This window comes from Taudactylus pleione, unplaced genomic scaffold (assembly GCF_031769625.1).
Source record: "Taudactylus pleione unplaced genomic scaffold, aTauple2 ptg001058l, whole genome shotgun sequence".
NCBI classification, from domain to species: Eukaryota; Metazoa; Chordata; class Amphibia; order Anura; family Myobatrachidae; genus Taudactylus; species Taudactylus pleione.
Window position 1 is genome coordinate 903161 of NW_028285459.1, and position 13127 is coordinate 916287.

The 13127-nt window shown below is 43.6% G+C and overlaps 1 protein-coding gene across 2 annotated transcripts in view; it reads left to right on the forward strand.

The window, feature by feature from the left end:
* RNPEP (arginyl aminopeptidase) overlaps nt 1-13127 on the forward strand; it is a 71847-nt gene that overhangs the window by 13765 nt on the left and 44955 nt on the right. For both annotated transcript variants that reach the window (XM_088461464.1, XM_088461463.1), the window contains exons 3-4: nt 5686-5831; nt 5918-6034. In XM_088461464.1, the coding sequence (XP_088317590.1) occupies nt 5686-5831; nt 5918-6034 (263 nt within the window). The remainder of the gene's footprint in view (nt 1-5685; nt 5832-5917; nt 6035-13127) is intronic.

A 13127-nucleotide genomic window follows, 5' to 3' on the forward strand; every position in this document is an offset into this window, starting at 1 on the left:
GTTAGGCACATCTTGAACAAACGTTACAAATAAAGTACAAAATTTACTGTATCTAACTTGAGTAGTTACTAATGAGATAGAGGGTAAAATAAAACAATGAGGGAGTCTCAAAGCAGAGGGAGAAAAACAAAATAAATGGTAAACTTATACTGAAAAAGAAGTGTTTAAATGTGTATAATGAAAATATCTCAACATAAAAGTTATGTATACCAATAGGCCATATAGACACGATAGGCTATAAGTGAAAATAATTAAGGGAAGAAGACAGACGTGTATCAAAGCCAAGAATATATTGGTAACATTGAAAAATACTACAAAGGTAATGTGAGCAAAATCTATTACTGCAGGTAATAACTGTAAAACCTTGTAATGAGTAATTGCCAAATTCAAAATAATATAGATCTAATATAATAAGGCTCACAGTTGCCAAATAATGAACCTCCCTGTAGAAGTGAAAATATCAATCTATTTAAGTAACGGCACCTAGGGGCCCCAAAGTAAAGATGTTATAAACACAGTACAGATGTGTTTAGGGATAGGGCTGCTAATGATATTTAAGTAATAGCACCTGGGGGGGCCTTGAAACAAAGCTGGTATAGACATAGCAGGGGGTAACCCCAGTAGTTTCTTCCAAGGAAATAAACACAGCAGCTTATCTGGAATATTAAAGGCAAGAATGCCAGGAAAAATAGCGGTTTGACTGCCATCCACATGCCATTGAGGTGAAGAATATGTAATGTGCATTAATTAAACTCCAATCCCACAATGTAAGTCCTGAGTTGCATAGAGGTGGGTAGTAGGGTTCCCTTCTAAATTAGGTAAAGCAACATATTGAGAAGGTGACCTAGTATTCAAGGTGACAGCATTCTCCGGATGAGGAATGGGCATAAAAGCAACAGGCTCAGAGTTTAGACTAATTGGGGCTGGCTCATTGATCTCAGAGTCACTCTGCAATTGGGCCAGGGGTTTGCGCATGCAGAGGAATCGGGCCAGGGGTTTGTGCATGCAGAGGAATCGGGCCAGGGGTGTGTGCATGCAGAGGAATCGGGCCAGGGGTGTGTGCATGCAGAGGAATCGGGCCAGGGGTGTGTGCATGCAGAGGAATCGGGCCAGGGGTGTGTGCATGCAGAGGAATCGGGCCAGGGGTGTGTGCATGCAGAGGAATCGGGCCAGGGGTGTGTGCATGCAGAGGAATCGGGCCAGGGGTGTGTGCATGCAGAGGAATCGGGCCAGGGGTGTGTGCATGCAGAGGAATCGGGCCAGGGGTGTGTGCATGCAGAGGAATCATGTCAGTGTCATAAAGAGACAATAAGCTATTAAACTTGTTGTCTAGGTAAGGTAGTAGAATCTTCAACAACTTCATCGCTAATTGAGTAGCCAAAGCTGTAACATCAAATCCTGAATCCGGAACCTCCACTGTTGGTGAAACAGGAAGGATAGAAAGGGGAGTGGAGCACTCCTCCAATTGGAAAATCCTCTGAGCAAACATGATATGAGAAACAGCGTACCTTGTTGAGAGACGAAAACCCAGCAAATCTTGTTGTGGAGCAAGGTTATAAAACTATGGGGTTATCTAACACAGATGTACAGTTATCACACTAATAACACTAGAAAATAAAGTTGCAAGTATCGAGTATATGAAATAAAGCACTGTAATAGCAGATGTAATATGAAATTATAACACCAGGTGGCAGTATTGTAACATATAAGACTGAAGTATAGCTAATAAACCCGTGCAGAATTCACAAAGCCCCGTAAATACTGTGTGGAAATTGTACCTGTACCAATGAGAAATATTCTCAATAACATGTAAATACACATTGAAACAAAGCTATTTCTTAAATATATGATATACAACAAATACATTGTTTTCTATTACTAAGGATATTGATGCATCTCATTTATACCCAGAGAAAATTAGAGATAATATCAGTCAGCCAACAATATGGAACATTTCAATAGAGCGCTCACAGTTCCCAAAAGAAAATCTGTCCAGCAGGTTATTTGACAGGCTAATATGGGCAGCAGCAGTGTTCAGATCTGGAGTTAAAGCTGGACAGTCAGAAAGGAGCAGTTTCAGCCATGAGAAACAGTCACTCTGGAAACCCCAGCAGAGTATTCAGCATCGGGTTACCTCAGCAGCCCCGGAGCTTAAGGCAATTGAGAACTACCAGCGGGATAGAGGAGCCACGATCTCCCAGGTCCCTGCCCGCCGTCTGTGCAAGGTAAGACAGACTCCCGCAGGGACAATAAGCACCATGAGAGACTGTCCAATGATGAGCCTCCCCCTGGCAGTGTTATTAGACACCGGAGCTGCGGTATATACACGAGGTGCAGGGATGGAGATCTTTTGCAGGGAGCACCACAGGTACTCAATTCCAGGACATGAACCGAACCTCAGACAGTCCAGCAGGGAGGCAAGCCAGACACCACTGGAGGAGGAAGGCAGCCCGGTAAGTGAGAACTCTCCAGGAGATCCACAAGGGTGCTGCTCACAATCACTGGGATCACCGATCACAGCAGCCCACAGCGTGAAGTATAGCAGTCACAGCAGGAGAGATTCTCAGTCAATCCCAGCCCAAAGATGGCCGAGGGCGGTCATATGCGCCTTACACTTGTAGGCTTGACTCCGGGGTGTAGAAGGTGACTCCAGACCTAAGATCAGGACCAAAGTTCTTGCCAAAGTATCAGTGCAGCTGTAACTCACAGCTAACAGTGAATCTAAGAGCAAAAACTAGGTTTTAAAGCAGTTGAAGCTAGCAAGGTCTGGAGTTCATGTAAAAAGCGGACACACTGGGTGCCCCGCCCACCAGAAGTCCCCAGTTTGAGTTTTTTAAGAAAACACTTGTAGCCTTCTAATCAATACCGACATGTCAAATAGTGTGTGTATATATATGTGTGTGTGTATGTATATATATATATATAATGTGTGTGTGTGTATGTATGTATATATGTGTGTGTATATATATGTGTGTGTGTATATATATATATATATATATTTATTATATGCACAGTCAGGTGCATAAATATTGGGACATTGACAGAATTTTCATATTTTGGCCTCTATTCACCACCACAATGGCTTTGAGATGAAACAAACAAGATGTGCTTTAACTGCAGACTTTCAGATTTAATTTGAGGGTATTAACATCCAAATCAGGTGAACGGTGTAGGAATTACAACGGTTTCTATATGTGCCTCCCACTTTTTAAGGGGCCAAAAATAATGGGACAAACTAAAGAATACTAAATCTAACTTTCACTTTTTAATACTTTGTTGCATATCCTATGCAGGCAATTACAGCCTGGAGTTAAAGCACATCTTGTTTGTTTAATTTCAAAGCCATTGTGGTGGTGAATAGAGGGCAAATTCTGAAAATTCTGTTAATGTCCCAATATTTATGCACACAATACAATATCAGCGCTCAGTCCTAACTAGAAGCAGATATGTTCGAATCAACAGACAGCTGCCTGCATGAAATAAAGGTATCAATTATAAAACCTTATATTTGTTCAATACACATATATACACATACATGCGGCGCTCATCTGGACTTTGAATTGTATACAGTAGATAAATAATAAATGTATATAAATATATGGTCGAAAAATTAATAATTAAATGGTCAGTCCTGTAAAATTCTGTAATGTAATTTCGGCACATGCACCAAATGAATCAATTGACTCTAATCCTGTAGTGAGTCCCGCAGTAATCCGATTAACAAAAAGTCTCGTATATATTTTAATCGGATTAAAGCAGGATTCTACACCAAGGTTTTCAGAATATTTTTTTCTTTTCTTCCAGTCCTCTGCTTCATTTAAACGCAAACAATGTAGGAAAAATAGAGTAGCTCAACAAGGAATACCATTTTAAAATCAAGAAATCCCTGTTTTAATTGGAACTATTATAGCGTAGAAACACCCTTATCTCTGGAAAATGTAATGTACAGTATGTCAGTGCGAATTGCAGAGGTCTTAAAAAAGAAGGATCAACACTGCAAATATTGACTCTGTATAAACTTAATGTAATTGTCAATAAAAGCCTTTGACACTTATGAAATGCTGTAATTTTACTTCAGTATACCATAGTAACATCTGACAAAGGTCTAACAACACTGAAGCAGCAAACTTTGTGAAAACCAATACTTGTGTCATTCTCAACTTTTGGCCATGGCTGTAGGGTGTCAATGTTCACTTGATGTAACTGCTGTCCTTGAGAGTTATATCCCCAACAAATTGTAGGTCTTTCACGTTTGTGAAAGAATTCTCCTGTGGATGCTGACACTGAGCACAATGTCAGTAACCGGGACAGGCCAGAGGCTGCGAGAGAGAGCGTGTATAATCTCCCTTCTGCTCCTAAGCTGCCAGAGGCTTAAAGCAGTTTACACCGCCTGAAGAGGGTGACTGGGGCAGACACAGTGGGTGACAGAGTAAGGTAGATCATATACTGTATTTCAGAGGGCTACATATAGATTTTTAACTAGTCCTGCCTCCCTGAAGTAATTCTCCCCAGATTGTCTGCTCTTGAATACACCCCATTATATATAAACTTGTCTGTCCCCTCGCTAGAACTGCAACACATGGACAGTGACTCATCCTCTCCTCCCTGGGTTGACGCAAGATCCCCACCACTGGTGGCAAGATCAGGAAGACTGCTTCAGAGAGGAGGCCCCTCCTCCTCCTCTACTCCAGCTGCACCGCATCCCTTCTTTATTACGACCCATTGTGCAGCACTATGAGTCAGTCTGACTCATCATAATGCCGCCGGCTGCAAGCCCCCTTCTTTGTGGCGGGCCCTGATCAATTGCACTGGCTGCACCACCACTATTTCCACCCCTGCTGAGATGGTTGAGACCCACTTTGGGGTCGCGGGCCCAGTGTCAGAACCGCTGCTTTAGTGGTAAGCTTTGATGTGAATTCCTTAGCAGCAGCACCACTCTGCATTTTTATATTTTTTTGGTTGTTGCATATTAGCGATTTAATTGCTGATTTTGTCGTTTATATATTACTGTATGTGTATCCATGTATTATTAAATGTATGTTTTACTGCATATATTAAATGCATGGTCTGTTTTGTGGATGTGTGTTTATTTTGGTTCTGTCATACCTTACATAGCAGCTTTGACTCTAGACCTCTAGGAAGAAATTGATTTGTTTTTGCCACCCACTGCAGTATTGCAGCTTTTCAATTGTTTATGCTGATGGGCGGGATAGCATGATTTCTGCTCTCACCCTCATAAGGTTGCGAGCAGAAATCGTCAGAAAGTCCTGGTTTTGGATGCCAATACTACTGTTTGGGTGTGCCACCCAGGACCGTTTAGCCACTTTACATGGTTAAACTTAGTCTATTTGAGTTTGACATGAGCGTCCAAAACAATTGAATATCTCCCTTCGATCTCCTGTCACTTTAGATGGTAGATCGGGCACAAAAAACACTGTTTAATCCTCCCAACACTCTAGAGTTATACAACTTTTCAGCAGCAGACTATTTTTTTTTTTTTATTTCTTTTGTGACCTCTTTGGGGGAGATGTACTAAGCTTTGGGAAGTGATAACTACCAGCCACTCTGCGCTTAACTGTCATGTTAAAGGCTGTGTTGAAAAATGACAGCTAGGAGCTGATTGACTGGTAGTTTATCACACTCCAGAGCTTAATACATCTGCCCCTTTATGTGCATTTCGTACAGGTTCCAGAGGGTTTCACAGCATTAATGAGTGCAGACAAATGGGATCGTCAAGATGGTACATTCATTTTCAACATGACGCAACCTATTTCTTCTTATCTTGTGGCTTTAGTAATTGGGGATATTGTGTCTGCAGAAGTAGGACCAAGGTAAGGAAATGGAAGGCAAGTTATATTCTCAAACTGGTTACGATTGTTTAATCACTTACTGTTACTATGAACATGTGTATTTACAGAAGCAGAGTTTGGGCAGAACCGTGTTTGATTGATGCTGCAAAAAAGGAATATGATGGTGTAATAGAGGAGTTCTTGAGTGTTGGGGAGAGACTATTTGGACCATATGTTTGGGGAAGGTAAGTTTCTGAGCTTTTAATCTGAATCAGACAGATGTGTCCTCATACATCTAGCCTCGATACACTACGCAGCATGAAATGCTAGGCGTGAGTGAGCCGCTAGGTCCTGTGTGCAAATCTGCTAGCATCTTCTTCATTTTTTTTTTTTTTTTGCCGAAAATACGCCTTCGTCGTAATGCAATGCATAAGTGACATTTGTATATCTGTGTGCAACTGAGTCTGTATACAAAGCACAACGGAACTTGGTGTGGGGAAAAAAGCTGCTGCTGCTGCATCATGTCACTTCTTATACAGATTCAGAAACTCAGTCACACACACAGTGTGCCCAGTGCTAGCAGAGTCTCGTGCAATCTTGCACACCAAAAGGGGCTGTTTGGCGCTACTGCAGCAAAGATGTGTGAGGACACATATTGTTTCAGCTTTTTACAAGATATTTATGTGTAGAAGGGGTAGTAAAAATTATCAAGGTGGCGCTACCACGGAATGAAAAATCCAAAGTTGTAGTGAGCAGCTGTATAAAAAGAGGATAGTCAGTCCTCACACAAATATAAGAAAAATGGAACAAAACACAGCGCTCTATAGTGATAATCATAAACCTAAATCATATATATACAGGTTGAGTCTCCCATATCCAAATATTCCGAAATACGGAATATTCCGAAATATGGAATTTTTTTGGCTTGACTGAGAAAATGAAACCTTTGATTTTTGATGGTTCAATGTACACAAACTTTGTCTAAGGCAGAAATTATTACAAATATGGTATAAAATTACCTTCAGGCTTTGTGTATAGGGTGTATATGAAACATAAATTAATTTCATGTATGTACACAAACTTTGTTTGAGCCACAAAATTATTGAAAATAATAATAAAATGACCTGCAGGCTGTGTGTATAAGGTGTATATTACATATAAATGCATTCTCTGTGTATATTTGGGTCCCATTCCCAAGATATTTCATTATGATATGCAATTATTCCAAACTATGGAATATTCCGTTATCCAAAATACCCCTGGTCCCAAGCATTTTGGATATCGGAGACTCAACCTGTATGTATATATGCAAGTTTTAATCTCATAAATTCATATGCATAAGATCGCAATACTAAAATACATATGTATGTGTATCAAAAGAGTAAAAAATAAAATGGCACAATACTAATGAAAGTGAAAAAAAAATCACTCAATCCACATAACTGTTACGGTCCTCAAGGCACACTAAAGGTGCTTACACAGAGGATGATGTGTGACTTGGGTCACTTAGAAGCCGGTAAGCAGAGTACACACAGCATGTACAGATTATAACTGGAAGTCTGGATGCACAGAAAGCAAGTTGCATAACCAAAAGTTCCACATGAAAACTATAGCCGACAGGGCGGCGACAGTCCAGGAAGTTCAAATAGGATCAGCTGCCAATCAGGCAACACTAGGAGGAAACATGTGAAATCCTCTGACGTCTGGGTCTCCTAGCAACCGGCAACCTAGAAGCATGGTCAGGAGCAGGAGGAATACTGGCAGGAGACAAGTCCTGGACTGGACTTGTAACAATAACCTATGCACTCAGACCCAGGTGTTGTAATTAATTAATTAGAGCTTTTTATGTATGAATCCATACAAGGAGCATATGGAAATGTGTCAGTGGACTGGCTGCTCTACTCTCCACCACATTTATATGTGATTTATGTTTGATTATCACTATAGAGCGCTGTGTTTTGTTCCATTTTTCCAAGATATTACCTCCTCACGTCATGTTTATGCTCTTTATTCCTCACTTTTGGATGCTTTTGCTATGTAAATAATTAGCAAATTAGATGAACAATACTTTTTACTGTGTATGTGAAGTCTGATAAAGCTAAAAATAATGTGCTTTTATCATCAAATGCATATCATACCAGCCTGATTGTTACGTGTGTGTTTCTTGTATAACTGTTTATGTACATTTTACCCACCCTTTTTATGTGTCTGACCCTAAATCTTACAAATCAATTCATGATGGTGGCTACTGAGCTGTCCCCTCGAGTGTCTACCTTGGGTACAGAACAAAGGGCAACAATGAGTTCAGGCATAAAAGATATCACCTCACATAATTAACCCATGAGTGTCTTCTTGAGAAAGGTGGTGCTCCAGCTGCCCAACACATTAGGTCCCCTAGTGAAGAAGTATGTCTGCTAGTCATGTCTAGCTAGTGGGTGGCACAACTTTCCCTACTATTTTTAGGAGACATGCAAAATAAACTGCTACCTACAAAGCACACCTAGTGACACTTAAGAACGTGTTTCAATGCAACTCCTAAAATAGAACAGTCACAATACACAGTTACTGGGCGTCAGGGGATACCAGGCAGGATTATGCTTTATATTTAATATGACTGGGACTTTATTCTTACTGCAGGAAGCCGACAGACGAAATCCCGTCCGCCGGCTTCCCCACTGTCTAATCCCGGCAAGTGTTTAATGACAGGTGTCGAAATTCCGATGCCTGTCATTAGACTACGCCGGGAGCCCGACACCCGGCAGACGGATCAAAGGTGTGCCGGGTGCGGACAGCCGCGGGGGTAGGTTAGGGTTAGGCCCCTGCCTCGGGAGACTTTGGGTTAGGCTGCGGGGAAGGGGGGTTAGGGTTAGGCACTTGAGGGGGGGGTGGGGAGGGGAGGTTAGGGTTAGGCACCCCTAAGGGAGGCATGGGGGGGAAATTAGGTTATCGATACTTAACAAAAGGACGATCAGGATTTTAACCTCCGCCAGGCTGCCGCTGTCGGGATTACAACTGCCGGCCATGCGGCCGGTGATAAATCATACCGATTCCCTTACTGCAAGGGTCGTTATCAGTCATGATGGAAAATGCAGCTGGATGATTACCAATGTCATTACCAATAGGGAGAATGATTTTGTGAGGTGTGGTGGTAGTTAAGGGTTAATTGAATTTGGTTAGAACAGTGAGAGAGGAATATAAGTTTGATGTGGAAATTAAAATAGATGAAAGTGGTGATAGAAGGGCAATTAGCAGATAGCAGGCCAGTGGTGCAGTGCCTAGGTGCATAATAAGGGTCCACGCACAAGCTTTTCAGGTGTAAATGAAAATAAAGGGAGCTTTTGTTGTCAGCATTCAGGAACAAAAATAACAAACGTCTTAGCCCCAAATTCAGGGCATTACCTCACTTCTTGAACCCTGACTATTATGGGCAGCTAGTCTGCAAATCTAACTCTGTCTCTTGAAAGTCTGTCCTGTCTTTCGCAGGTATAAACGTGGCCTCCTGGCCTGACTTCCACAAAGTCACACAGTCTCTTTAGTGGTCCTGTCTGCCTAGCTTGCAAGTCTGGGCACTGGCCTGACTTCCACAAAAGGTCTAAGAGTTTTGTGGTCCCCACTGCCTGACCGCAGTCTGTACACTGGCCTCCTGGCACACTGGGCTCTATAGCTGCCACAGTCCCACTTGGACTCTCTTCTGGCTAGCCTGACTGGTCTGCCTCATCAGAGCTCTGTACACAAGGCAGCCTCTAGGTGGTCACACTTTCTATTTCTACCCTGTGTGCAGTGCCAGATAAAGGTCAACGTGGGCCTGGAGCTGAAATAAATGAAGGGCCTAGTGTGTATGTGTGTGTGGGGGGTGATTGGCGCCATAGAGATGTGAGTAGTGAAGTGTGACCAGTGCTGTGGGGGTGTGGTCTGCACAGGGGATGTATTATTATTAATAGTATAATGTGTGCGTCTATGAACAAAGGGAAACGCCCATGTTAATGTGACTATTACACTTAGGGGCAGATGTACTAAGCTCTGAAAAGTGATATATTGGAAAGTGATAAACTACCAACCAATCAGCTCCTGTAATTTTTCAAACGCAGGAGCTGAGTGACTTTATCACTTTCCAATTTATCTCTTTCCAGAGCTTAGTACATCTCCCCTTAGCGATGATATAAATGAGAAACCCTGTTACTAAAAAGTTTAGGGGTCACTTAAAATGTTTAATCTCTCTACATAAAAATATACCCTATTAATAGCTATACTGAGAAGAAATCAGATCTAGACAACATAATGAGAACTAAAAAAAAGTTATTAAGTGCCACAATTAATATATAAATACCTATGGCCCTTTCCTAAGGGGTCTCCCAGAGACGCCCTCAGCCTCCCACTTCCCAAGTGAAGCAGGAAGTTCAGATGGTCAATGACGCCATTTGTGCTAAATTGACATGCATGCGCATCGGGAGACAGGACAGACCTAGCCTATGAGGACCCAAGCCATGGGAACAGGGTAAGTATTGGAGTGCAAGGGGGGCTGAGAGGCAGTAGAGGGGGTGGATATATATGTATGTTAGGCAGCAACTTATGTTGGAAGCAAGAAAAATGGGTAAGTACAAGGCTCTCAGCGAGTTTGACGAAGGCCAAATTGTGATGGCTAGCCGACTGATGCTGGTGGTGGCCGGCAAAAGGATGTGTGTTGTGTGGAAGACACAATGGGTGTGATATGTATTACCGGCGGGCGCATGGCCGGCGGTTCAATTCCCGACAGCGGCTACCTGACAGCGCTGGAAATCCCGATTGTCCTAAAGGTAAGTATCAACTAACCTTATCCTTCATAGGGGTGCCTAACCCTAACCTCCCCCCCTGTGCCTAACCCTAACCCCCCCTCTAAGTGACGAAACCTAACCCCCCCCCCCTTCCCCGCTGCCTAGCCCTAAGTTCCCGGGGGGGGGGGTGCCTAACCCTAGCCTCCCCCCGGGGGTGCCTAACCCTCCCTCCCCCTATCCTAACCCTAACCTCCCGGAGGGGTGCTTAACCCTAACCTTCCGAGGGGGTGCCTAACCCAAAGTCCTTGCCGGTAGCCCTAAACCTAACCCTCCCCCACACAGACCGCGGCTGTCCGCTGCGGCGCCCGGCATCCGCTCGATTGGGATGCCGGGCGCCGATCTCCAGACGTCGGGCAAATTACAGGCGTCTACATTTGTCTCTAGTTGGGATAAAGCAGTCTGGAAGCCGGCGGTCGGCATTTAGACCGTCTGGTTCCAGACTGCATACCGACACAATAGCTAATAGTAGAATATACATGTACAGTGGCAAATGAAATGTATACAAACACTTTTTATTCAAGTATTACTTTAAACACAGCTGGATAATAGCATGAATAGTATACTATAGTAGGTATGACTGAGGTGTAAATATTATTTTCAGCTGGTTCCTCAATAATTGATAACCCTGATATTTAGCTTATGTCAGAGGGATTCCAGCCAGGGTGTGAGATTTGTGAATACAATGAATAGGCAACAGTAACCGTAGGTTGTGGTGAGAAAAGGTAAGCAGACAGGAACAAGTAAGTGTGGGGAATGTGGGGGGGAGTGTTGTCAGTAACGGGAGATCGGTGTTTGATGCCGTAGAGTCACTGCTGTTTGGCAGTTCCTGTGCTGCTTGTGTCTGCAGTGCTGTTTCGGCAATGCAGGCTTTATTAAAGCTATGCTCGTGCAGTGTGAAGTGGTACCTGTTGGAGGATGAAGTCTGCCTCTGGCGCAGCATGTTAGTGTGCTTCTCCCGTGCTCCATAGTAACCGCGGAGCACGCTGGGCAGGCAGACGGATCTTTTACAGCACATAGCATAACGCGGAGTGGAGGAGGCGCCGGCACATGACACAATGCAGAGCAGGGAGGGGCGTGCTAGTGAATCCTTGTACTCACTGTGCTGTGAGCCGGCTGTGTGGCCAGTAATTGAACTGCGGGCGGTATGTAGATGTGCGGATGCGCCTCGGTTGGACGGCAAGACAGTCTGCTGTAACAGGAAATATTTTTCCTGTCTACCGCAGATCCTGTGGGCTTATTTTGATGGGGAGGCCTAGAGCTGTAGCTCCAACCGCCCCATTGTTAATCCAGCCCTGCCTGTGTGGGCGCATCCCTCCAGCCCCACACAGAATCCTTGGCTCATTATTGCCACCTAGCTTGGTATTGCCACAATATATAAAATCAAATGTCCTGACTCATCAACACCCAGCCCAAAACCCTGGTCCTCGAAACATCTTTCCATGAATTAGGTTGCCACTAAGAAGGGATTTTTTGAAATTTGACCAGCAAGGGAGTGAAAATGTTTCCTCCTCCTGTGCAATGTCCTTTCTGACTGTTTCATCGTGGCTGTAGCAGAGTTCAATATTCAAACACCAACTGTCACCCCTAGTGCTGTCAAAACCTCACTAGCAGTTGATGTGGCTCCCCTATTTGAATAGTGAGGGAAGGGAATGTGTTACTACAGAGGTGAGAGAGGAAAATGTGGAAAGCTGGGTACACACCTGAAAGCTATATCTGCAGATGATGGTTGTTCATGCACACTGAACAACCATCACTGCCATCTGGCAGGGGTTCCGGCCCATTCCCTGGCGGCATCTGCAGCAAGTGTATGGGTGGTTGTCTGACCGCCTGTACACACAGCACGATATGCAGATATATCTGCCATCAGCTATGCTGCACAGCAGACGGGGCTATGTCTGTGAATGATGTCGTTCAGACATATCTTCCGAACACACTGGCTGATGCACACATGATATATTGGCCGTTCAGTTGAACGGCCAATATGTCGGCCAGTGTGTTCCCAGCATTACAACAGCAGTGAGAGGGGAATGTGTTACTATAGAGGTGAAGGAGGAGAATGTGTTACTATAGAGGTGAAGGAGGGGAATGTGTTACTATGTGGTGAGGGAAGGGAATGTGTTACAAAACGGACAATGGAGGGTAATGTGTTACTACAGGGGTGAGGGAAGGGGAACGTTGCTACAGGTGTGAGTGAGGGTAATTTGTTACTACTGGTGCAAAGGTAAGCATCATGTTTCTACACAGGTGAGGGAGGGGAATGTCGAACTTTTACAACACGGATGAGGTAGGGAAATGTATTACTACAAAGGTGAAGGAGTGGGATGTGTTAGTACACAGGTGAGGGATGGTAATGTTTTACTATAGCAGTGAGCAAGGGGATGCATTTTTATAGGGTTGAAGGATTGTGTTACTGGAATGGTGAGATGGAAATGGAAACTGTAAATATCTAAGGTCTACCTAGATGAAATCAGCTAGTGGCAAATAAATGCTTGAGGCCAGAGCCGTAACTAGAGTTTTTGGTGCCCTG